The sequence below is a fragment of the Aspergillus bombycis genome, assembly GCF_001792695.1.
Source record: "Aspergillus bombycis strain NRRL26010 chromosome Unknown contig00002, whole genome shotgun sequence".
Classification (NCBI taxonomy): Eukaryota; Fungi; Ascomycota; class Eurotiomycetes; order Eurotiales; family Aspergillaceae; genus Aspergillus; species Aspergillus bombycis.
Genome location: NW_019170004.1, coordinates 681,472 through 706,836, shown reverse-complemented (window position 1 = coordinate 706,836; position 25,365 = coordinate 681,472). Strand labels below are relative to the sequence as shown.

The 25,365-nt window shown below is 48.8% G+C and overlaps 8 protein-coding genes across 8 annotated transcripts; 4 read left to right on the top strand and 4 right to left on the bottom strand.

Annotated features, from left to right (window-relative positions):
* Nucleotides 1-12: 12 nt before the first annotated feature.
* On the bottom strand, nt 13-1,941 carry ABOM_000657 (HET domain-containing protein; the record flags this gene model as incomplete). Its single annotated transcript, XM_022527787.1, has 1 exon — nt 13-1,941. One exon carries the CDS (start codon nt 1,939-1,941, stop codon nt 13-15), a length of 1,929 nt encoding a protein of 642 aa, XP_022394538.1.
* Nucleotides 1,942-3,308: 1,367 nt separating this feature from the next.
* On the top strand, nt 3,309-5,867 carry ABOM_000656 (glycoside hydrolase family 95 protein; the record flags this gene model as incomplete). Its single annotated transcript, XM_022527786.1, has 4 exons — nt 3,309-3,432; nt 3,481-3,563; nt 3,619-4,796; nt 4,847-5,867. The coding sequence occupies 4 exons, from the start codon at nt 3,309-3,311 to the stop codon at nt 5,865-5,867; spliced, it is 2,406 nt and encodes an 801-aa protein (XP_022394537.1).
* Nucleotides 5,868-6,214: 347 nt separating this feature from the next.
* ABOM_000655 (serine hydrolase domain-containing protein) lies at nt 6,215-8,105 on the bottom strand (the record flags this gene model as incomplete). Its single annotated transcript, XM_022527785.1, has 4 exons — nt 6,215-6,998; nt 7,056-7,317; nt 7,372-7,482; nt 7,547-8,105. The coding sequence occupies 4 exons, from the start codon at nt 8,103-8,105 to the stop codon at nt 6,215-6,217; spliced, it is 1,716 nt and encodes a 571-aa protein (XP_022394540.1).
* Nucleotides 8,106-8,796: 691 nt separating this feature from the next.
* Nucleotides 8,797-10,399, bottom strand: ABOM_000654 (Zn(II)2Cys6 transcription factor; the record flags this gene model as incomplete). The annotated part of the gene is made up of 2 exons (XM_022527784.1): nt 8,797-10,288; nt 10,341-10,399. 2 exons carry the CDS (start codon nt 10,397-10,399, stop codon nt 8,797-8,799), a joined length of 1,551 nt encoding a protein of 516 aa, XP_022394539.1.
* Nucleotides 10,400-12,613: 2,214 nt separating this feature from the next.
* On the top strand, nt 12,614-14,915 carry ABOM_000653 (fungal specific transcription factor domain-containing protein; the record flags this gene model as incomplete). Its single annotated transcript, XM_022527783.1, has 4 exons — nt 12,614-12,684; nt 12,890-13,164; nt 13,218-13,484; nt 13,540-14,915. The coding sequence occupies 4 exons, from the start codon at nt 12,614-12,616 to the stop codon at nt 14,913-14,915; spliced, it is 1,989 nt and encodes a 662-aa protein (XP_022394535.1).
* Nucleotides 14,916-15,434: 519 nt separating this feature from the next.
* Nucleotides 15,435-16,880, top strand: ABOM_000652 (glutamate-1-semialdehyde 2; the record flags this gene model as incomplete). The annotated part of the gene is made up of 2 exons (XM_022527782.1): nt 15,435-15,664; nt 15,719-16,880. The coding sequence occupies 2 exons, from the start codon at nt 15,435-15,437 to the stop codon at nt 16,878-16,880; spliced, it is 1,392 nt and encodes a 463-aa protein (XP_022394534.1).
* A 1,799-nt stretch (nt 16,881-18,679) lies between these two features.
* ABOM_000651 (uncharacterized protein) lies at nt 18,680-19,516 on the top strand (the record flags this gene model as incomplete). The annotated part of the gene is made up of 1 exon (XM_022527781.1): nt 18,680-19,516. The coding sequence occupies one exon, from the start codon at nt 18,680-18,682 to the stop codon at nt 19,514-19,516; it is 837 nt and encodes a 278-aa protein (XP_022394289.1).
* A 2,616-nt stretch (nt 19,517-22,132) lies between these two features.
* Nucleotides 22,133-24,118, bottom strand: ABOM_000650 (kelch repeat protein; the record flags this gene model as incomplete). The annotated part of the gene is made up of 6 exons (XM_022527780.1): nt 22,133-22,586; nt 22,651-22,995; nt 23,060-23,199; nt 23,244-23,842; nt 23,891-23,974; nt 24,025-24,118. 6 exons carry the CDS (start codon nt 24,116-24,118, stop codon nt 22,133-22,135), a joined length of 1,716 nt encoding a protein of 571 aa, XP_022394536.1.
* Nucleotides 24,119-25,365: the final 1,247 nt, after the last annotated feature.

The following is a 25,365-nucleotide window of genomic DNA, read 5'->3' as shown; positions in this document are numbered from 1 at the left end:
CGACAGACCTTCTCAGTTTAAAAGAAGCTTCTTGTATGGCACTGTGCACACATGGTCAAGATATGGATTAGACTGTTCCGTAGCCTCAAACCGTTCCACATCGTCAACGCAGATTCCGTCCACATACGCAAAACCTACCAACTTATAGTAGACTTGGTCACCATTATAGTCTACACCATAGCTTTGTCGCAGTACAAAGGGCATATCAAACTGACAAACGCTAACGACCACTTGGTCATTTTCTTCCACACTTTGTTCACTGAGGCCAAAGCCGACAAAGGATGTATGGTGGATAGTAAAAACCTTGATGTTATATAGTCTCGGCACCAGGTCTCTCAGGAATTCAAACCCCGTTTCGGCCAAGGTTTCCAGGATTGTGTCAGCATCTTGGTGAATCAAGTCCAATATCTCGAATACGGCACGGAGCCTGGCCAAGGAAAATCCTGGGTCGTCGATAGCACATGTGGCAACCCCATAGTTGGAAAAAAAAGAGCATGCTCGAAGGAATCTGTGGGGGATATTCTCAGGCCCCCAGACATTATCCCACACATGGCGCCCATCACCGTGCATTTTAATTTCCCCCATTATTTGGGCCAGAACGCTCTTCACGTCGGATGCGAACTGAAAGATTGGTCTGCATTTTCCAATCGGACGCCCCGATATGCGTAAGACCGAAGGATCTTCTGTGAACTCAGGATAGCACTGTGCTTGTATTGGGAGGAAACAACCGCTGAGGGCAAGCCGCTTAGAGTGACAAAGCCTATTAGTGGCCGTGGAAATCGAACCTGTCGTTGTGAGATCTGGCACCCAAGAAGGAATCGAAATGTTCTCCAGCCGATCCTCCCGCAGGCAGAACATATTTAGCATAGCGATATTCTCGAGCCCCTCTTGAAGAATGTACTTTGCTGTTTCGAAGCTAATTTGGGACAGAGACTTATTATAATCTGGCGGATATGCCTTCTGCAATGACGGGAGAAGACCATACAAGGCATATATTTTGTCTTTTGGGTTTTGGCACTTGCGCCCTCTTGTTTCATCTAGGAGGGATAGCACCGATATCTCGTCCTTGTCTGAGGTCCACGTATGTCTGACGGCGACATTTTGACTATCTTGAAGGGAAAACCACCCATTCAGATTGTCAATTTGTGTTTTAATTTCTGCGTAGTGATCTTTTAATCGCGTCCGTCTCCCGGTTATAACCCTAGACCGCATCTCTGATATAAACTTAATTGCATTTAAGTGTGTCTGGTAATGATCGAACGTAGCTGTGGCTGGGAGTTCCACATCGCCACATATACAGATTGGTGGATTCCCTTGAGACAATCGATATTCTTGAAATGTCCACATTCGCGTCCAGTACTCCGCGAAGAAAAAATGGTGATCAAAATCGAGAATGTTCCTAAGAGACACAGAAAAGCGCTTTTCATACCGCACTGATATTCGGCATATAACGCCTTTTATCCACCAGCATGCGTTGTTCCATCGCCGGTTCTCCCAGGTGGACATCTCCCGCCACTTAATGACATCTGCCGCATTTTGACAGAGGTTATCCAAGCTGATGATTGCGATCACAGATGTAGCATTGGCATATATTGCACTCATCAAGGGAACCTGGGTGTTCTTCTCTGCCACGTCACCTTGATTAATGCAGACAAAGTCTATCCATATAACGCGTCGCTTCGTGCGGTGGCGGAGTCTTTGCAAGATTCGGCGGACATTCCTTGGGACCGGAATTGCACACCTGTCCAGTAGGATATCATTCACCTCTCCAATGTCACCCCATACATATGAGATGGCTTCATATTTAGGGAAAGTGTCCAATGATGCAACCTGCAGGGAACATTTAATAGGAGCTTCAGACTTCCAAGCGGGTAAGATTGTCAATAGCCGGATGTCCCTCCTAGCGCAATCGAGAGGATAGTCGTGTAGTAGATCTGCCATTTGGACTGGCATGAGAGATCACGGTGGGAATGGGAGGATTGTTTGAAAGCCATTGGGAGTTTCTTTCGCCCTCAAAAGGAGGCTGATACATGACACATCGGAACTATTTCAAACTCCACAGCCTTGCCGGTGGCAGTGCAGTCAATTGAAGTAGAAGCCGAGGGGATTCATGTTTGCTTTTTCCTACTATTCTATGTTGAACTATCGACTGCTACGAATAGTACTTGTATCTCGATAGAGTATCGTTCGGTTTTTACATAGACTGATTCGTGACTTTCCTTCACTATGGTCTGGATGTAGTAGTACACATTCACCTTAAACAATCCATCAACGCTCATCAACCCTCTTTATCGCTTTTGAAAACCCTATAAATGCCCTCTCTAGAAACTCACACACTCTCTTCCTCCTCCGCTTCCCCGCGTACTTCCACTGCAGCGCCAGACCACCAGCCGCGACAAGCTGCGCCGCAACACGGGGCGTAAAAGCCACCCCAGCCCCAACGCGATCAACCTCTTCCCACAGTCTGGAGAAATATTTAGCTACCCATAGTTCGGGATTAGCTTGGGTATACGATCTGTCAAGTATATCTGGTCCAACAATCTCTGATTTCAGTGAATAGCTTGTATGGTTGTGCTAAAAGTATCCATACAGCTTCAATCAAGCCTTAGGCATCAGCCCTACACCGTAAGGTACGGACCAGTTGGTTGATATCTGCCAACAGAGATGCCTAGTGGCTGTGGCTCGTTCGCCTGTCTTGTGTCAATTCTACTAAAACAAATTCCTACTAAAATAGATTCCTCCGTACAAGGTTTAACCGATCCAACATTGATGTTTGAAACCTATAATTAAAAATCTCGAACATGCCTAGACGCCAACCAGCAAATGCTTCAATGCAAATGGGACACCTCATTGCAGCCACTGCTCTGCAAATATTCCTCTAGACCAAGACTCAAACTCAGCACTAAAACAGCAAGGATCGGAAACGGTGTGTTCTGAAATACTACGAGGCTAAACGAGATCCAACGCCACAACCTATGAGAAGTTAATCAGACCCTAACATAGAAGAATCCGGAAACTATTTATGGGCTTCAATTATTGGTGCAAGATCATTTTACACTTAGACCTGGATGTTGCTAGCAAGTCCTCAACGTTCCAACCAGGAATGAAATTAGCCGGCATTAGTATCAATGGCTTCCCCGCAGGAATTTATCCGTGACTTGCCCAATGGTGGAGAAACAAAACGAAGGAGGAATACGCAGGCCGCGGCGTGAAATGAGATTGAGGAAGAGTTAAAACGTGCCCGGTGCCCAGCTTTCTGTATCACGATTGACCTCTATATCTCGAATTGTGTGGCTAAGACCAGAAATATGCGGTCCCTGGTTTTACTCGGGATGAGCTCTCTTGGTACGGCGACTTCCCTGTGGTCGTCGAAAGCTGCATCCTGGGATACCACTAACGAGGCCTTTGTTCTGGGGAATGGCAAGCTGGGGGGTAGGTCTATATCTGTCATTTATAAGAATTCCCTACTAACCCTGATAGTGATGCCCTTCGGAGAGCCGGGCGCAGAAAAGCTCAATCTCAACCACGACGAGCTCTGGGACGGTGGCCCCTTTGAAATCGATGTGAGTTCTGATGAAGTATGATAGATTGTATATGTTTGTAATTGAAACGTGCCAGGGATATCGGGGTGGAAATCCGAATTCTAGTATGACCGAGATCCTATCCGAGATTCGAGACGAGATCTGGAAGAAAGGAACTGGCAGTACGTTCTACTCCAAGATCTCCGTCAATGTATATCTGACATTTTTAGATGATACACGGCTGCACGGAGACACAGACGGCTATGGATCCTTCCATTCATTAGCCAATCTTACCATTGCGATAGATGGAATTGACAACGTGAGCAACTATACTCGGTCCCTAGATCTCGGCACCGGCATCCATACGACGACCTACTCGACTAGCAAGGGAACGTATACTACAGACGTTTACTGTAGCTACCCTGCTCAAGTTTGCATCTATAAGTTAAACTCGACAGCAGCTTTGTCTAACGTTACAATCTACTTCGACCAACTCGTCGAGCAAAGCTCACTCTGGAATGCCAGTTGCGACTCGGACTTCGCTCGTCTCCGAGGCGTCACACAGGAAGGGCCTCCGCGTGGGATGACATACGATACAATTGCGCGAACCTCGATTCAGGGTAGCTGTGACAGTTCAACCGGAAAGTTGGCTATTAGCGCCAGAAACAGCTCTTCTCTGACAATTGTAATCGGCGCCGGAACAAACTTCGATGCCACTAAGGGCACTGCGACGAGTGGTTACACTTTCAAGGGGGAGGATCCAGCAGAATATGTCGATGCGATCACATCCGCAGCAATTTCGCAGTCAGAATCAAAACTCCGGAGCGCTCACATTGAGGACTACAGCCCCTTGATGGGTGCTTTTACATTGACTCTGCCGGATACCCAGGAGTCCACAGGCACAGAGCTCTCCACACTTATCACCAACTACAACGCCAACAAGACAGCTGGAGACCCTTATTTAGAAAAGCTACTTTTCGATTATGGTCGCCACATGTTCATCTCGTCATCCCGCGAGAACAGTCTTCCTCCCAACCTCCAAGGGGTCTGGAGTCCCACGAAGAACGCAGCCTGGAGCGGCGATTACCATGCAAACATTAACCTGCAAATGAATCTTTGGGGAGCCGAGGCAACAGGGCTAGGCGACTTGTCAGTGGCTGTCTTCGATTACATGGAACAGAACTGGATGCCGCGCGGTGCTGAAACCGCCGAGCTTCTTTACGGCGGTTCTGGTTGGGTAACTCACGACGAGATGAATATTTTCGGACACACTGGGTGAGTGAGGGTATTTCTTGAAGCTTCGCTTTAACGTACTAATGAACCAGGATGAAAACCTATCAAACCGCAGCGAACTATCCGGCCGCGCCGGCGTGGATGATGCAACATGTCTGGGACCGCTACGACTACTCGCGTGACAAAACATGGTTCGTTGAACAGGGTTGGCCATTATTGAAAGGCGTCGCCGAGTTCTGGGTCTCTCAGCTGCAGCTTGACAAGTTCAGCAACGACAGTTCTCTCGTTGCTAACCCGTGTACCTCTCCCGAACAAGGACCGACCACGTTCGGCTGCACCCACTGGCAACAGCTCATCCACCAAGTCTACGAGAACGCAATCCAAGGCGCAGAGATCGTTGGTGAAGGCGACTCCACCCTTGTAAAAGATATCAAGAACCAACTTCCCCGCCTCGACAAAGGCCTCCACATCGGCACCTGGGGCCAAATCAAGGAATGGAAACTGCCTGACAGCTACGACTACGAAAAAGAGGGCAACGAGCATCGCCATCTCTCTCACCTTGTCGGCTGGTTCCCGGGCTGGTCCTTGTCCTCGTACTTCAACGGCTACACCAACGCTACGATCCAGTCTGCCGTTAACACCTCCCTTATTAGCCGCGGCGTGGGCTTATACACCAACGCCGGCTGGGAGAAAGTATGGCGGTCCGCTTGCTGGGCACGCCTTAATAACACAGAGAAAGCTCACTACGAGCTCCGCTTGACCATTGATCAGAATATCGGCCAGAGTGGGCTGTCGCTTTATAGTGGTGGCGATACGCCGTCTGGTGCCTTTCAGATCGATGCTAACTTCGGGTTTCTGGGCGCTGTGCTTAGTATGTTGGTTGTTGATATGCCGCTTGATAGTGCCTATTCGGAGGACGATGTTCGGACGGTTGTTCTGGGCCCGGCTATCCCTGCTGCGTGGGCCGGTGGTAGCGTTAAGGGACTTCGTTTGCGTGGGGGTGGGAGTGTGGACTTCTCTTGGGATGATAAGGGGCTGGTGGACAAGGCGACTGCGAAGGGGATTTCGGATAATGTTCGCATTGTTAATGTTGAGGGGAGCGTGCTTGTTTGATTTTAAGATACTCACCTTTGTCAGTGTTTATGGGTAGGATATACCTTGACAGAGGAATACAGATGTATATTTGGAACACCTGCTAGCAACTGCGAAGTTGATGCTGGTCTTACATATAAAAACAATAACCTATGGGCTTCCACCAGACTTTTGTGCCAATTTGTTCAACTGAGAATACCTACAAAAGAAAGACAGGAAGGTGTTATAATCCCACACCGTGTTATAACGCAGCAAAGAAAGTCGAATTAAAGAGAATAAGACTAAGGGGAAAGCAAAACCGAAGATAAACACACAGCAGAAGCAAACGCCTCTAATCTAGACGCACGCTAACAAAGACCACACACCTCTTACTCACCAACCCTAGGGATCTCAACACGCAAAGCCCTCGGAGAAACACTCACAGCCCTCCCACGCCCATCAACCCTAAACACAAACTCATCAGCACCCACATTCCCATATATAATACTATCCACAGAAGTCCAAGTAGTGCAAGCCCGCGTAACAGGCCCAATTCCCTTATCCCCCTCAGAAACATCCTGGAAGACAGCCCGGAAGCCAACCCGCCCCTGTGCCGTCAGTCCAGAGGGATACAAACGAACGCTGAGATGCGAGGCATTTTGCAACCCCAGATTCGCAACTAGGAGCTGCATCATATCCACAGACTCATTGGTCCATTCGATAACCTTCAAGCCGGGTTGGTCGTCCGTGGTGATTTTGATGGACGCATTCCCGGAAGAGTACTCGCCTGCGAACTGTGTCTTGGCCTCCTCTCTGGCTGCGTTTTCGAGCGCTGGGATCAGTGTGTTGATGGTTAGGTCTGTTATGAGGGCGACGGCTTGGGTGGTCGATTCGCCTGCGGCGAGGATTGTGAAGCCGAGGCTGTGCTCTGGGGATAGGGCAAGCATGGAGGAGTACATGCCCAGGTCCCCTGATTTGGTATATAAGTCGATCAGTCGGGGGCTGGTCAATTTGTAGATTTCCCATGGAGCACCGACGGAGACTTCAAGGCTGGAGGTGTGAGCGCGGGGCTTCATCCATCGTCTTGTTAGGGAAGGACGGAGGAGAGTGCCGTTCAGGATTGCTCGACCGATGGTTGACATATCTCTGGCTGATGAGTAGAGGCCACCCGCGCTGTGGATGATTAGACTTTAGACTATGTAGTGGGGATATCGTTGCTTAGGCACTTACGCGGTCTCGCCGCCGGCGTCTACACCATAGAAGCTGCTTGTGGCGGGTCCTGGAATGATAGCTATATCGTCTTCTGGCTTGCCGTAGCTCGACCGCGATAGACCGAGGGGATTTATCAAGTCCCTTTGGAGGAGAGACTGGTAGGTTTGGTTTGTCATGGCTTCGAGGGCATACCCGAGGATCTGAAAGCTGGGGTTAGAGTAGATAGGTGTCGAGCTAGTGTAGAGTATCGGATGGCTTTTTAGGATGCCATCGAAGAATTCTAGACGTGGAATTAGTAGGTGATTTTCTTGTGGCAAAAGGGAGTTGAACTCACCAGACCGAGTGCATGCAGCCTTCGTACCACACGGTGGTATATCAGACTTTGGAAGCCCAGGGAATCCCTCGGGCGTTGAAGCAGAGAGGGCTGCAATATCGACAGAGGCATCTAAGAACCCAGACAAGTTAGTTGAGTTATTGTGAAACCAGAGAAAACACCAGTATCACCGTACACTCTCTGATAATCCCAGCCATATGACTTGCTAACTCCCCTATTGTGACTTCATCCCAGCGGAGATGGTCAATCTTATCACCTCGCATGGTGGCGTTATGCCTGAGCTGTTTTGCTGCATCGCGCAGCTCCGGGACATATTTGGCAACAGGCTCGCTGAAGGACGCATCGCCCTTCTCAATCAGGAGCAGCAAGACCGTCCATAGCTTAGATACGCTGCCGATTCGAAATACAGTGTCCTCGTCAACCTTTCTCACCCCTACCGTACTATTCTGAATGGAGGGTGCGGTATGGTAGTATTCAAGCAGTGGTTGATCGTTCTTTGTGTTGAAGACCTGGAGACTGAACGAAATTGAGGCCGGGTCGACACCTGATACTTCACCTGCATTTGATATATGGACTGCCTTGTCGAGAGTATTGAGCAGCAGGTTCTTTGCTTGTATGAAAGATGAGCGGCTGGCTACTTCCTTAGGGGCTGGGAAGGCAGGTCCTTGGATGAGACATAGTTTGCCCAAGGCGAGAGGGGGTGTAAAAAGGAGGAGGAAGTGTGAATAGCGCATTGTGAGTAAGTATGTTACTTGCTTTATTGTGCAATTGAGAGATTGATGGCTTATTCTTCTCAGCACCTTTGTTCTGTATTTATATTATTCATGCTACTAATGTGGATAGTTTGAGAACACCATGGATATCTGCGATATAGTAAGCCTCTTACGGGATAGCCAATAAGAGACAAATATGAAACTTAGGACATAGCAACTAACGGCCTTGTCGTTTTCTAATCCTGCTGGTAGATGTAGCAAGTTGACCCCAGAATCCATCTTGAAAGCCAGATGTATAAGGCTGCTGGGGAACCGGCCGGTGATTGGCTCCTCCGTAAGTGGTATGAACTAGCGTTTCCTTCCAGCGAATCGCGTTCTTCAGCCCCAACTGAAGGCATGAAGATCGGCCAACACAGCCCTGGCCTAAATTACGGTTAAAGATAGAACTGGGTCGGTAGTTACGAGCCTGCCTCGATCATTGGACAAAGCCAGGTCTTCGAGCCCCTAAAGCTGTCTACCCTGCGCCATGACGGCAATTTAGAGGCTGACTGTCGAGACGTACTGCTGTGCATAAAAGGCCCGTACATCAAGGACCCACTAAGTAAAGAAGTAAAGACCCAACAGAGATGACGAGACTAGGGTGACATATTCAGAGTGTTGGGTAGAATTTAATAACAGCATGCAGTAAGAGAATTACGAGTTTCCACAAGCTCTACCAGTGCACTAATTCCATGCGCTGCTGAAAATCACCGTCTACCCCATCCGGCTTGAACAACAACAGGACCTGACAAGGGTTGCTCTCCATTACTTCGGGCTGAAGACACTCGTAAACACGAGCATGCCGGTCCACATCCAATTCACTCTCTATGACTTCCAAACACGCGCTCTCCTCGACCTCCATCACTAAATTCGCTACTGCTGCATATCGCTTCGCGTCCCACATGCCCTCTATCTTCCCATAACGGATAAGAAGATCGATGGCTCTTCGTCGAATGGCAGGGCTGCGGCATTTGGTAGCTGCATAGTAGAGAGGTCCGATAACCTGGCCATCGAGACAAAACTTCGATTGGTTATTAGTGCGTTTGTCGATTTCCCCGGTGAGTTGGATCACTCTTCCCGCGTAGCTAACCACTGCATCGAAATCTGAAACGTAGAGATCGAAGACATTCTCATCCCGTGCCAGAACTGTCTTTACCCAGATCAGCGAAGTGTGATGGTAAATCTTCAGATTGAGTGAGGCGCGTTGGTCACTTTGCTGGATCCATGGCCCCATCCTCTGGATCAGCTTGTTTAGGGACACTAGCCAGGTGTCAAACTCAGAACAGAGCTTTCGCTGCTCGAGCTCTAACCTCTGCTGCCGCTGCGAGTCTCGGGGTTTCCTGTCCAAGCCGACTGATCGGATGAACGCGAGCCCTTTGTTCATTAAACTGTCGAGATAGTTCCTGGCGTGAGAGAGGCTGCTCAATGTCAGGTTGGCAGTTGGAACATCCTGGGACGGGAAGTTCAGAGGACACAAGAGACGACCCATGAACGAAGCCTCCAAATTGAATCTGGAGAGTAACTGGTGTAGTTCCCTATACAATTCTGTGTTGCGATCTGGTGTGCCCCATCTCTGTTCATGTTGGTAAAGCATCTTCAGGCCAGCGTCTATATGATCTAGTGCTTCTGCTTTTTTCCCGCGAAGGATTTCCAAACAAATAAAAAGACAGCAAGTGGCCAGTGTTAGCTCCCAGTTCTGGCTGTCTACTGTAGACATGCGGTCTATTAGATGTCGAATCGCTTTATTGTATTGCTGCAAAACAAACTGGTCTGTGAAGGCGTGATCGGCCACTGTCGGATCCGCCGCAATTTGATACCGGGCATGGATGGCACCGATGGCTACCATGGCGTGGCGAATGGTCGGCTCTCCCTCGCTAATCTGCGGAATCAAATATGACCAGAGCATGGAGTCAAAGAATCCCGAGAATGCCACTACCGTTTGAGCATGGAAGAAATCCGCCCACCGACGCTCCTCTCGGGTCTCGGGACGGAGAACAATGCGATGATCCCCACTCAGGAGAGGTCTGCGCGACATATTTTGGATCGCTTTGACTCTCCGGCGTAGTTGGGACTGAGATGCATTATCGTAGCCCTCACATTTGTGTCCTGACTCCTGGCATCGGAGACACATGGGCTTTGTCTCGTCGCACTTGACGTGTCGTAGCCTACGGGCTGGTTAACTTTCCCTATAACCTTCTCATTAGAGACAATACTCACTTGCATGTAATGCAGCCAGTCCGAGATCTTGTACCGCTAGATCTTCTCTGGGTTGCCATTATCTCGGGGTGCTCGAAAGTAGATTATGTTGGGGTTCTCAATGGTTGCATCGTAAGGCAGCCGGCTGGAAGCACAGCCTCAAAGGATTTCCCATTCGCTTAGGCAATTTTATTTCCCAGTCCCGTAGCTCCGTTTCTCAATCAGACAGTGGCCGCCTTCCAAGATTTACTCTTGTTTCTTAATATAAGCCCTTAGGTACCCTAACCTTTGTCATTGAACGCATGTAGAATAAATCTGGATTATTTGTGGTGAAACATACCTTCAAGGACGGGGATATGTTGGGCACAAAACGTCCTGCAGGCATATCATTTCAAGGGCTATGAGTACGAAGTACTATGAACCCTAACTCACCGATCGAGTCGATCTCTTTACCTGGACTTTACGAAAAACTGCTGGTCATAATAGTACTAGAGTAACTGTGCAGTATACTTTAAATGTTCTGCAACTTCTGCTTGCTGCAAGTATATGATACCATGAAGTAAATCGCTAGAACAAATACGTTATGCATGCCACTATATCCAACCTAGAAATAATACAAATCAAGCCATTGATGATATTCAAGGAGTTCATAATAATACAGGCAGAATAGAGACATGGTATGAACTAGTCATCATTATAAACCCAGCATAAACGAAGATAGAAAAATAGATGGGAATCTCCAGATTGTATAAAATCCCCGAACTAAGTAGATTCAGCGGCCTCCTAAGTACTAGATATCTCAAACTGTGCTAAAGCTGGCATTGGCGACGTTTTCTCCGTTGTCATCGCTGTGCAAGTGTGAGCGTAAGGCTCCACTTATACCAAACTGACAGGTATGGTTCATAATATATGTCACCAAAATAATCTGGATCTATAACTGGAATTCTAGTTCCGTCAATGCAACGTCAAATGGCCTGCAGTCCTGCCCCAAAACAGAATGTGTGAGAAAGAGCGAAGTCACAGAAGTCAGGCTGTATTGAAAAATATATCCATGACTATATAAAGGTCAAAGTTTATGCAAGATGTTGAAAACTGTCGGTATTTGTCTCACAAGAAAATGACTTAAGTGACCATCTAGAACTCATGGTGCGGGAGTGAGGTGAATATATACCCCGAGACTAGAATCTATGAATAGGAAGAACTCCGAGATAGGACTACTAAATTTAAATACGCCTAGCCAAGTAGTTAACTTCTAGGAGATCAGGAGACTGATACTTTGAAATTAACTTCTAGATAGGAACAGCCATGATATCATAGCTGAAAGATCTACAAGGACTATGCTTTTAGGATATCGTCAATCAAGAAGATAGGGGGATAGAAGGTCAATGGAAAAGGTATTCTGATGCAGTTATGTACTATTAATTTCTGTTTTTACGTACAAGGACATGATCACCAATTTTGGCCATATCCGGGGACGGATCTGTATTTCTGGGAGTTCAAAATGGAGGAGTCAAAAAGCAAACATAGATTTTGGCTAAATTCTTAGATCATATGCCCCAGCACCCGAACCCATATGGCTGCATTAGCCCCTTGTAGATCAAGAGATGCAACAGTGCTGCACGATCGACGGCCCATGATTGGTTATCCCTCTTTCAGTAGAATGGAATTCTCCCATGGAAAGCCCCAGTGGAATTGTTCAGTATACCTAGCCAAGGGCTGAGGTTCACCCTGACGACTAGGACCACACACTTCCGTACAACTCCTTTTGACCCGGACTCAAGGTAAGCTGAGTTGGGTTGTGGGCTGTTATCTTAGACCCAGTCCTGGCTCTGCGGCCGCAACTTGGATAACCACTGGGATGTTTCTAGGAAAACAGATCCATATCGGACTTGATATCTTCCCCTCGGAGCGTATGTGACATCTGTACTATTATACCTATGTAGACCTATGACTACTTCTTTAACAGTCCTGTTTTAGCTGCAAGTTTTAGTATTATTCTGTTTATAATCCAGGAACGCTTTGAAACCATCTGTTGATGGAATGAATACATGGAGCCATTGGGATACAACATCGTGGCTCATATAGCTAAAAGGAATCAGAGCAAGAATACAATCATCTCGCAAGATGTCCGCATCACAGTATACAAGCGCAAAGCCCATCACTCTATGGTCTTCATCGGGTCTGATGGAACCGATGTATAGAATGAAGGGCCGCCTTCCTGTTTCAGCTTAGTTCAAGTCAAAGGCCCGCATCGGGTTTCGGCCTTAACCTACTGGCAACAATTCGTATTCCCGATGCCGCAGCAACTGCCGAAGTCTGATATCTCTCCGAAAATGAGGACGACATTGGCCTGCCAGTGGTGTCGGTAAGCCTTCTTCTTTGTCGATGGGTCTCTGTATATGTGACGTTGAGCCCTAAGATAACGAACTCTCGCCTCCTGCAATGGTCCAAACGCTTACTTGATCTAGGAAGTCAAAGATCAAGTGCCACCACGATGGTACTCCGCCTTGCAAGTCATGTAGGGCCCATCCGGACAGAGAATGTAGCCTGACTACTCCTGTCCTACGTAGGAAGCGGGACACTCTGTCTCATCCCCCAGCTGCCGCGGCTCGTACGTATCGCGTATCAAAGCCTGTTATAGGGGAAGCATCGGCCTCTCGAAGAACAGAGAAGAGAGACGATGACTTGCCAGATCGACAATCACAGACGGCTTCTTCAACGCCAAATGCAGTTGCTGATGCAAACGGCAGTTGTGAAAGGCAGAGCAATACTGCGCCCCAGCAACTGAATACCATATTATTACCTGAAAATGCTCTAACAAATGTGGATCGAGAATTGGTCATTCGTGCGAGCCGGATATTTGTCCAGCAGTTCCCTGAATTCGGCTTTGTACATAAGCAACGTTCTTTGAGTACGGCGTGCCGGATAGGATTCCTGGCATAAAGCTCTGTGCTATCGTGGCTCTATGTGCACGGTATATTCCCGAACTGGTGGATCAATATGGGAGTCTGTATCTAGTGTCTGAGCATTTCGCCAATGTTGTGCGTGAGAATATCATGACCTACACAGCACAACATCCTGGGATCGACGCCGCCCATGCAATGATTTTGCTCAGTTTGTACGACTGGGGAGAGGGGAATGGGTTTCAGGCATGGATATATGCAGGTGCGTGACGCAGACTTTGCAGGTGCCGAGTGGGGCTTAATAATTTGACGTCTAGGCATGGCCACGAGAATGGCGAACGGCATTTACTCGCAGATGAGGGGAAATATAAAGGATACCTCGTATACAAACTCCACGGACCAGGAAACGACCATCAGGACTGCCTGGGCTTGCTTCGTGCTTGACTGTATCCTACGCTGTGGAAGATATGGCCCGCAATGCGCTGATATAGAGGTGCTTGATATTCCGCTACCTATGACTGAGGATGATTTCGACTTTGGCCCTGAGTCGACAATAACACCTTACTTCCTAGCACAGTTGGGGCCAGATAGGTCGCTATCGACTATGGGTAGCGATAGAAAAGTTGAGGGACCACAGCAGATTCTTTCCTTGATAATCGAGGGCTTTGGCATCTTTTCCACCTTGTCTACTTGGATCTGTAGAGGTGGTAGAAGATACCCCTCTCCCGAATCTATAGAACCTCCCTGGGAACCTACATCCTTTTGGAACCGCTCTATGACCACGGTGGAGGCCTGGAGGGGGACGCATTCGTCCAGGTTAGTCTACTCGCGAGCCGCTGGACAAATACAGGCACACATGTTACACAGCCAAGTCGAAGGATTCGCACTATTGAACTTGCTCTATTATATGAGCCTTTTGTTTCTACATCGAGAATACATCCCTTTCTTCCCACACAGGGTTTCGCGCCCATGTGGTCCGATTGACCCCCCATTTGTGGAGCAGACACCTCCTGATGGCTGGTGGCATCGCAGCTCCCAGGAACTCTTCGAGGCCGCTTCAACTATTATAGAGCTGATGCAAGATATTGAACTTCGGGGTGTGCAGTTTCAGACCCCGTTCACGGCTTTCTGTATGTTCAGTGCCGCCAGCGCAGTTTTATATGCAGACACTTGGCCGTACATGGCACCTGGGTTCGAGGGTGCGAAAGAAAAGTACACATGGAGTCTCGGTTGGCTCAAGGCTGCTAGTGAAAAGTGGAGGATTGTGAAACGCTGGTATGAAATATTGGGTGAGCTCACGGGAATCTTCACACGCCTAAAAACAGATGGACATGATTTCCCACATCTTGGACGGGAGGAGTTCCAAGATCTCCATGACAATATGCATCGCCTTGCGGAACCGGAATCCACAACTGTGAGTGCCCTGGCTGCTCTATCACAAGGCGCGCCAGGAGCACCTTGTCAACCCCACGAGACTACAAATCGTGGGAGAGACTCGGGACCAGAGTCTTTAGTTACTCGTGGCACCGTTCGACCTCAAGAACTACATAATAGTACCTCAGGACAAGGTCAAGCGGACTTTTTAGTTTTAGATCACGAAGCACCGCGTATGGATAATGATACCGGGATTGACACGGATTTCCTTATGGCAATGCTGTCTGATCCTTCCGGAGACTGGTCGCATGTAATTTGATATTCTTCCCACAGTACTCTAGAAGCTGTTCGCCGATTCTATAGCTACTAGTACTACTTCCTGTCCTTTTTTGAATCACTTAGAAAGTTCTATCTAGACTCGTCATGGAAGCGTTTCTCGATCATGCCAATGGCATGCATGCATTTCCTAGAAATCAGATCCCCGTTGTTAAATGGCCGTCATTCAAGCTTTATATAATGCGAAATGTCGCTCTATAACCTCTTCTAGGCCCTAAACCGTGTTCCAGACGATAACGTGCGGGGTACGAGAGCGGGAATCCGGCCGATCTCCAAAATCAATAAACCCGAAATGCGAGACCCGAAAGTGAGAGAGTTTCTCGGATGTGGCGTACAGGCGATGATGACTACATTTGATCCAAACATCGGGTCAGTTCAATTAGCTGCAGTAGTTACATCTTGAATGCGCTCGACAAACCAACCGCATCTAGGGAATTAATTCTATTCAATAGTCCAATCAAACAGCGACCAGTTTTCTCGATCATAATCATATATCGCCACAATGGCCGCATCCCCGAATGTCCCAAAAGGTACCCTAGAAAAGGCACAAGAGATGCTTATTAGTGCAGAGAAAGTCTTCGTCGAGCAAAACCCAAACTCCAAGGCTCAGCACGAACTGGCTAGTGAAGTGCTACCAGGTGGTAACACTCGCTCCGTGCTCCACACCAATCCCTTCCCAGTCTGCATGGAGCGAGGCGAAGGGAATAGATTGGTGGATATAGATGGACACGAGTAGGTACCTGCATTATCTTTGCCAATTTGAAGCTGACTGTTTCACCCCCTCAGATATCTGGATCTGGTTGGAGAAATGACAGCCGGCTTACATGGCCATACAAATCCGATCATCCGAGACACCATCATCTCTACGGTTACGAAAACAGGGTTGAATCTAGGCGCGACGACGACCGCAGAGTCCCTATTTGCAGAAGCGATCCGTCAGCGGATCACGTCCATAGAACAATTACGTTTCTGCAACTCTGGCACGGAGGCTAACCTGCATGCGCTGAGCATCGCTCGCGGCGTGACAGAAAAATCTAAAGTCATTGTGTTCAGCGGCGGTTATCACGGCAGTGTTCTCACCTTTCCACATGGCATCGCTGAGAACAATGTCGATAAGGAAGATTGGATTGTCGGCAAATACAACGATGTGGAAGGAACCCGCAAACTCATTTCTGAAAACAGAGATACAGCCGCAGCCGTGCTTGTCGAGGGCATGCAAGGTGCCGGGGGATGTATACCGGGCACCGCAGAATTCCTACACACAATTCAGACTGAGACCAGGGCAAACGGGATTATATTTATTCTCGATGAGGTGATGACTTCTCGACTTGCCCCGGGCGGACTTCAGTCTGTCATCCGAAGTCCCAATGATGGCACAGCATTGAAGCCTGATATGACCACTTTAGGGAAATGGATTGCCGGGGGGATGACTATCGGCGTCTTTGGTGGTCGTAAGGACCTTCTCGCGGCGTATGACCCACGACCTGCGTCGGAGACATCGAAGAAGAAGGCTCAAATTAGCCATTCTGGAACTTTCAATAATAATACCCTAGCTATGAATGTGGGATTGGTTGGCCTTGAACATGTCTATACGCCAGAGGCTTGCATAGAACTCAACAGTATGGGGGATTGGTTCCGTCGGCTTTTGCAAGAGCGCTGCCGAGGTACTAAAATGACATTCACTGGGCTAGGGGCAGTGTGTAACATCCACTTCACGTCGCAGATCGACAAAGCAGGAATCATCTCTGGGGATGATTTGGTAACAGAATCGAATGGGGTTGAATCGATCTTGAAAGACTTATTCTGGTACTATGCCGTCCGTAAGGGGTACTGGATGGCCAGACGTGGCTTGCTGAGCTTGATCTTAGGAACCAGCAAAGTGGAGCTCCAAGGTTTTCTCGATGTGGTAGAGGACTTTGTTCAGGAGCATTGGGGTCTTCTTACATGATGTTTGGAGGTCCAGTCTGTCCAGTCTGTCTGGTCTTTGTCGTGTCCAATACTGGACCCCAGAATAGCATGCCTGACGGGTCTTTTCTAGTACCAATATATCTACTGTAAGAACTGATCAGCAGGCGTTCCCCTAGAAGTTCTTTGTGTATAATTGGACACTATATATAGTAGCTGGTGTTGTTACACTGACCGTTGAAGGCTTGGGTCACACATGTTTTACCCTCATTTATGTGGTAGTGTATGTTAGCATGCTCCTCTCAGTTGATTATTTTGATCCGATTTCACTTTCCATTATCCCAAACTGCCCCTTTAGGGGCTAGTGGAGAAACACCAGCAAGAAACCGGTAAATGTCTAACATGAGTGAAACGAAAATACCAAGAACAAAGCGACCCTAGTGCTTGAGAGTCCCCATTCGGAACTCGTTGCAATATCACATCACAATCCGCCTGGGATAGGGTTTGATGTGCTCTACATCATAGCTCTAGAGACATTTAGGATATCACTTAATTTCACCAACAACATACACACCCTCATAACTATATATATACGATCATAGTAAGAAATTTTGCATATACTACCTAAAGGAAAACTCCACCTAACATATCCCAGCTACCACCATGTGCAGAAACATATACAAGAAGTACAACTGCTGCAATCATATGCTCACTGACGTGATACTCTGTACCAACCGGCCTTTCTGCGGGCGGTCCGAAGATTGGGGATATCCTTCTCAGTCGGAATGTCCTCGCTGCTACGTATTATTACCGTCAACATCGACATCAACTCCTCGGATCTCTGATATTCCCTGGAGCCATGAGGAACGGACGTTTGCTGAGATTCTGAGAGAGGCTAGGAGCTCGCGGTGGTGTGGAGTTTGATAGATGCTTTTGGTGTATGTACATTACGGGATACAATCATATCTTCTTTTCATGTTTTAGCTACAGTATAGTACTGATGCCGAGAACTGGGATATCCACTGAAGTTGTCTAACGCACTCATGATGATGCAAAGGTCTGAACAACCTTAACATGCGTATGAGCACAGTTCAGAATGCTTTTGCTATCAAAGTCAGAAGAAGGCGCCAGATAACTATGAATACAATGACCAATAACTGCTGCGAACTCATTACTGAGTTCTTCTTCCACCTCTTGCCACTTCTTGGTTGTACATAGCCTCGTGGGATTGTTTAGCCTGCTGTTGTCGAGAAAGACTTGGCGGAAAGGGTGCGATTTATGCTTCTGGCTGGATGAAAGCCCCAACAAGATGACTCCTAAGCAGACAAGAGTATGTTTTGTCTTGAAGTGCTTTTGCTTTGGGCCTCGTGTTTTGAAATAAGTACTTGCGGATGAAATATCACTTGTGTGCATTAAGCTGGCCTTGCAGTGGCAATATCTATTACACCTTATCACATATCTAGTATCTAATAGTAGGGTCTAACCCCCCGGTCCGTGGCAATTAGCCGGCAGATTATCCGTTAGCTGATTGGCGGAGTCCTACTTATGCCCCACATGTCTCTTAGGGTGCCATGTATACACAGCCTACGAGATCCATATCAACTTTGAGCCGGAAACCACAATGGTAGGGAGAAGAATGAGTGCAAGAATTTGAAATCAATGCGCGAAGCTTATAAATCGCACGTTTGATGAGAGAAATTCCTTCGGGTACAACCTCCCGCTTAATCATAGCGGTGGAGGTCATGGCAGCATGTCTATAAAGTATCCCAGCGCCGCCCAAGAATCCAATCTTCAGTGACTTTTATACTCTCAAAATCATATTACCCTATCTTTACCACCGCTATGGGTGACTACATGGATTCCAACCCGACAAAGGCCGCTCTGGCGGCCCGCTACCTAGGCAGCTCACCACCAGAAGCGACAAGCCCAAACCCCGTGCTGAACGCAATCTGGCACCACAAATCCAGCCGCCACTTCCTGCTCGACCCCTTGCCATCCGGCACGCTGGAAACCCTTATCTCTGCCGCACAAAGTGCCTCCACGTCCTCAATGCTGCAAGTCTGGAGCGTGGTAGCCGTGCAAGACCCCGTCCACAAAGCCGCGGCAGCAAAGCTCTGCGGAGACCAAGACTTCATCCAGCAGGCACCGCTGATGCTCTTCTTCTGCGCGGATCTGAACCGTCTCACAAACATCTCCGGGTGGGAGAACCAGCCAGGAAAGGCGCTGGATAACATGGATATGTTGCTTATGGCGACGATTGACACCTCCTTGGCGGCGCAGAATGCGGCTTTGGCTGCAGAGTCCATGGGGCTGGGGATTTGCTATGTCGGCGGAGCGAGGAATAACGCCGCCCAGCTTTGCGAGTTGCTACGTCTACCTAGCAAAACTATTGCCCTGTTTGGCATGGCTGTCGGCGTGCCTGACCCTGGCCGTGTAGTGGATATTAAGCCGCGGTTGCCCTTGCAGGAGGTTCTTCATCGGGAGGCGTGGGATGATAGCTGCCAGCGCGAGAATGTTGAGAGGTATAATCAGGGTCTAAGTGATTTTTATGACTGGCATCAGCTTTTCGGTCGCGTGAGCTGGGGGACTTTTGTCGCGGGTTTGATGGCGTCCGGGGGGTTGGATGGGAGGGAGAGGATGAGGCAGGTGTTGCAGGAGAAGGGGTTCGGGCTTGAGTAGCTGGTTTGAATGCACTCGGGAATAGAATGGATGATAGATTTATATCCAGTCTCGGTTGGGGATGCTGGCTTCTGTCACTGCCGCGCTGGGTGGTTGAAGTTCTGGGTTTATATCTTCGATTGCAAATTTGATGGTCCGGGCATTGTATAGATATGTACATTAAAAACCTAGGATAGAAAATATGAAGAAGCATCGGACACTCATCTCAAAGATCACGTAGACGCCATCAGCCTGTATCCTGGGCTTTTTATCCCTTCGAAGGTCTCCATCAAGTTATCGGCTTCGTCGTACAGATACTTGCTCACATTATATCCCTTGAAATGAATCCCGGCATCCCTAACCGCCCAGAACGCCCTGACAACACCCTGAATATACAGCCCATAGCCATCAGAGCAGCAGACCAATTTCGGAACCTGCAGAATCCACCGATTCCTTTCCGCACCCTCTGTAAGCTCCATACACGCCACAAGAACGGGTATCATCACGAATTTGACCGGCTTGCCTGTTACCAGCAGAGTCGATTCCAGCTGCGTCAGGATTGACATTCCAATCGTCCGAGCAGGAAGGTCCTGCGCCCCGAAGGGAAATCTGATGCGGTAAATGATGAGAAGGACAGCCATACGCATTACTTGGGCCTGGCAGAATATGTGTGCGATCTCAATGCCGGAAAATGTTTGACATAACCCTTCGGGGACACCGGGTTGCCAGGCGAGTGCTGCTTGTTCGAGCTGGTCTAGTGAATGTGTTATTCGATGAATATCACGTTCCCCGTGATCCGTCGAGGAGACCGCCCGGTTCAATTCGCATAAGTGGAAAATCAATGGAAGTAGAGAGGTAGATACACCAAGGTAGCGATCCACATAGAGGGGGTCTTCTGGTTGACGGAACTTCAGTGCCGGAACAGCGCCGTAAATCAAAGACCCTGCCATCTCCACTATCGTCATGCCGGCAAGGAAGAAAAAGCGGTTCGGATCAGGACTCGGGATGATGTCATACACCGGCCGAAGCAGGATGAGAGTCTGTCGGGATAAGGTGTAGACATTATGCGGTCTCGTGAACATGGCGAAGAGCATAATCATGGTTCCAAGAATGAGGCCGGTTGCTGCGTCCTGCGCATTTGTGATGTGCATATCGCGAAGATTGTGCAACGCTGAGGACGCGTGCCGGTAGGAGGCAAGAAGCTCGTCCTGAGGCAAGTTCACCCGGCTGCTCTTGGAATGAGCAACCGACAGAACAGAAGCCAGATAGGCGTGGTTTAGGATTGACTTCGACTGTTCAAAACTCGAGAGTAGGGCCGCGTGGTGTTGGCGCCAGAAAGCTGGCCCAATGAGGAAATTGCCATAGATGTCATAGTCAGAAAGGACAGTATATACGAGGTCGGTCTCAGTAATGGATGGAGTCACCGGGATCCTACTTGTGCTCTCTGAATTAGCCTGCAAAGACCTAGGCAAGAGAGCCCGGCGACCGACTTTCTTCGTTGGGCGAGTATTCCCGCAAGAGAAACCAAGCCGAGCGCATCGAGCACAGCTGTTAGAGTCTTGGAGCCACGAGCACCGTTCTTTGATGCTGTAGCATCGATCGCAAGATCTAGTCGGCTGGCGTGCCATTTAACCGGGCACGCAATACCGGCAGCGGTTTGATCTGGACGATACTCAATACTCCAGAGTCCTTAAACCCTTGACGTTGAGGCGGGCTCAAGGTGGATGGATGTACAAGGTATAAATTAAGTGGGACGGGCGGGACCCTAAAATTTCAATCCGGCGGACTAAATCGAGCGAACGGACCGTTGCCAAGTTTACCAATGCCAACGCCCTATGATCTTGGCCAATTATACACTCTTAGTCCTTCTTAAGGCTCTGGATTATCGACTAGGAGTCCGGTTCTGAGATAGTTACTGCGACACTGTCTGTAGAGTCCCGTAAAGGAGGCCCGCCAGTACTAGAGAGTATATCTTTCGAAGCTCTCATACGAGATCTCAAGAATCCTCTCTAGGTTTTAGCTTGTAAGTTTTTAGTGTCTTGGTGATTTGAGGGATGAATAAAGAGGACGAGTCCCCGAGAGGCCCTAGGCTCGGGCCTTAGCTCTGGGGGCAGAGACGAGGTTCGGGGGCGGTAAGACACTAAATCTCTAGAAGGGATGTTATACAATGCTAAGATTTCGATTGTCCGTTAGCTCGACCTACATTAAATGTACTTCGTCACTCGTGGCCGCCTGACGCCTTGGGATCAGGTTCGGATGTACAACTCGCTCACCTTGGAACAATTTCCTGATCCTGCCTTATTACTACCTTGTTGATACTGGACACCCCAGGTGCTGTACGGGGTATGTACAATGAATGAGGCCTACTAGACGACAGGTGGGAAAGCTGCATTATTATAATCCGATTTGGTATATTATCTTTGGAATGTAGTAATGTACACAGAAGCATATATCCCTATAACTCTGATTATAATAGAGGTCATCCAGTTCATAACAGACGACCATAGCATCGAGCGACGATGTCACCAGGGAAGTTTGGAAAGTTCGAAACGACGTAGGTGGACATATACAAGCACCAACGCGCCGCAGGAATATATCTCAGAGCAGTTCCATTTCGCGAAGATCTGGTTGAAGTGATCATCGTTTGACCCCCTCAGCAGGCATCTCCGCTAGGATATCCTCGGCTGGCATCTCGAAGCGAGGTTGATCCCTAGTTCCCATCTCATAAACCTCTGGTCCGCTGCCATACAACTCTTTCCGGGGGCTTTGATCCGGCGGTGGGATAGCCGATGCGTCGCTCTGCCATGCCAGGCGAGAGCTACTCGCAGCTTTTGCTTTTCGATGTTTTCGGGCGAGGAACCATGCAACACCAGCAATCAAGCCCACCCCGGCGACGCAACCGACCACCACTCCGGCAATGCCGCCGCCGGAGAGGCCTTTAGATGCACCGGAGCTTTGTCCAGTCGTACCGGGGGTGGCGGTCGATGAGGTGCCAGGATCTATGATGTCGTTTCGTTTCTTAAATAAATCTTCCATGCTCGTACTATTGAATCCACTCTCGGGCGAAACTACTGTTGCTCCGCCAGTTTCACTATCGATTAGTTAATATCAGTGTCTTTGCGGCAGGAAAGTCTCTCAGGACAAAGTTGACATACCTCCCACCAATAACGTCAGAGACCTTAGAAGGGATCTGATACGCGTCGTTGTAACTTGCATTATAGTTAGACAGCCACGAGAGGGAGTGGAGGTTGAAGATGCCTATCCCATTAGCAAACGTAGCGCTGTCGCAATTCTGTGGTAAGGGGTCATATTCTCGATTCGTGACTGGGGTATTGCCTCCAACCACAATCATGGTATTATTCTGAGGCCGTACACATTTGTGTTTAATACGAATGCTGTTGTCATCTGTAACCCGAATCCACCGGAAAGAGGGCACTGAGAGAACGTAGACATTGCCATCGGACAGAGCTGTTGTGTTGGCCATGCCGCCGAATACATAACTTCGGCATGTCGGTTAGTATTTCGACGGTCATTGTTGGTTGTCTAGCAGGCCCGACGGCTTACATGGAGTATGAGGATAGATCCTGGGCGGGAGCAACAACTGTACAGCCCGACATTCGCCAGCCGGGAACATCGCCCGACGTTTGTTGAGTGTACCATTTCTGCTCCGCGATGTCGTAGACACGCACCATTTCCATTGAATTCTGCCGACATTAGCGATGACATAAAACAGGGCTAGGTTTCATACCCGATGAATGGTTTCATTTTGCCTGTAGGCCAAATAGGAAAGTGTCTGGCCAACTGGATATTTATAGCCGCCAAAGGCTACGATGACGCCCTCGTCCCCCGCCGATTCAAGCAAGCTCGTATACCCGTCGCCTATAGTCCCCCATTGGTTCATATCTGCAGTCGATGCATTCGTCCATTCTAATGTTTCCATATCGAGCGTAATCAGCCCCGGGTCCATGTATACATCCGCCCCCTCGGTGCCGGCAAAGCTCGGGTTCCCGCCTGGGTTCAGGGAGCCACTGAGGTAATAGGCCTTGTTCGAAGACTGAACTGCGCCTCCCTGGCAGAGTCGTACAAGTGCGGCACCCGAAAACCCGCTATGGGTCCATTCGTTGGATGCGATGTTATACTTCCATGTTCCGAGAGGAGGAACCGAAGGGCCGTTGACTCCACTGACATAACCACCATAGAAGAAGAGGTTTTCTCCATCCGACCAGGCGGCTCCCTCATCCAGATAGATCGCAGTATGGTTAGCGAGGGGCTTTGGAATGTATGTGTACAGGTCGGAGTCCGAGTTGACCCAAGACTTGGTTAGATCGATTGTTTCAAGGTCGTCAACTGCTGGACGTTAATTCAAAGTCGTAAATAGCAACGGGAGATTCGTACTTGGCTTCGTCGTGATCGTGTCATTCGGCCACCTTGTGTGCATTTCCCCGCCATCGATGTAAATCTTTCCATTGCTGACGACGGCTGAGCAGGATGTCAGTTCGGCTGGTGCAGGAGTGGCAACTGCGACGTACCAGAATGGAATATGCGACTGCAGTTTGTCTCCGCCGCGAGGGAATACTGCGTTATTGTGTAAAAATAGAGGGTAAGAAGAAATGCCCCGACCATATTGAAGTTTCTGACGCGGATGGCTCTGGTCACCGCAGGAGTCCTGGCAATTGCAGGAGTTCACAAGACAGGGTTTTGTCGCCCCAGAGATATGAATGAGAGGGGAATCTCGCAACAACATGGGTACGAATCCTGCCGTTAAGGTGTGCCCCCAATGAAGGTCAATGCTACTACTAGTAGATCAGAAAAAGCTTTGGGGCGGTGCGTTGGACTTGCATGCAACCTTGAGTCCCTAGTCTTTACATGGAATAGTTAAGACTATGCTTACAAGGACAAAACAAAGAGTAGTAATTTGTTAGTTTCGGTTGGAAAGGCCTGGTTGATAGTAGATCTTATCAAGGCAATGCCATCCGATTTAGCACCCCATCAATTGGGGTTTGCAACTCAGTCCTCATCTCTACACCCTAACATACCGAGTGTGATTGACGACGCGCGTTGAGGAAGACAATGGCTCCGCGAAAGATGGGGAGAAGCCTGACAGGATTGGTTATTTCGTTTAACCACTTTCTAGACTATCTTTAGGGCGTAAAGTTGCCAACATGGGGGCCAAGTTGCTTCTCCCCACAGTCCTTCATCCCAGTTCGTTGGTGTATCCGTCCATGACCCATAACAAACTGCGACGCACACACAGTCTTGGCGGACCTGCTTGCCTTCAGCCGCGTGGAAATGAAATTTGTTCTGGTTTGTCCAGTGCACGAGTTGTGGGGCAGGAGAGACTCCGAGAGAGCAGCAAAGTGGCATCCGCGATCGACGGGGAAATAATAATGATCAGCTGAGTTGGCATAGGAGCTCCACGGAGGAACGTCTCCGTAAAATCCAATCAGCACAAGGGGTACTACTAGTGGTATCATAGCAGATATGAGTGGGCCGAAATTCCTGTCCAGTGTGCCTGACAGAAAGGTGCTTTCTTATCGAGGCAGAACGAAGTTTAAGATCGCTTAGCTCCATGGTACTCTTACTGGGGCATATTGATCCGTGCATACGCCCAAGGCATGGGCAACAGCATACTCCGTATGCACAGCTATGAACGGCCTCTCGATTGGTGGGTGAGGCATGGGGCTCGCCGTCAGTTTGCATGAAGTCCGCCAATAGACGAGATGCACCGGGATCAATCACCCCAATGGCACTACTCTGGAGCACTTATCTGCAGCAATTACCTCTAGTAATTCTCGTTTCCCTGGTTCAGTGTCGTTTTCTTTGATTTGCCGAATGCTTGGGAATAGTCTAAAGTGACAACCGCTATGCAG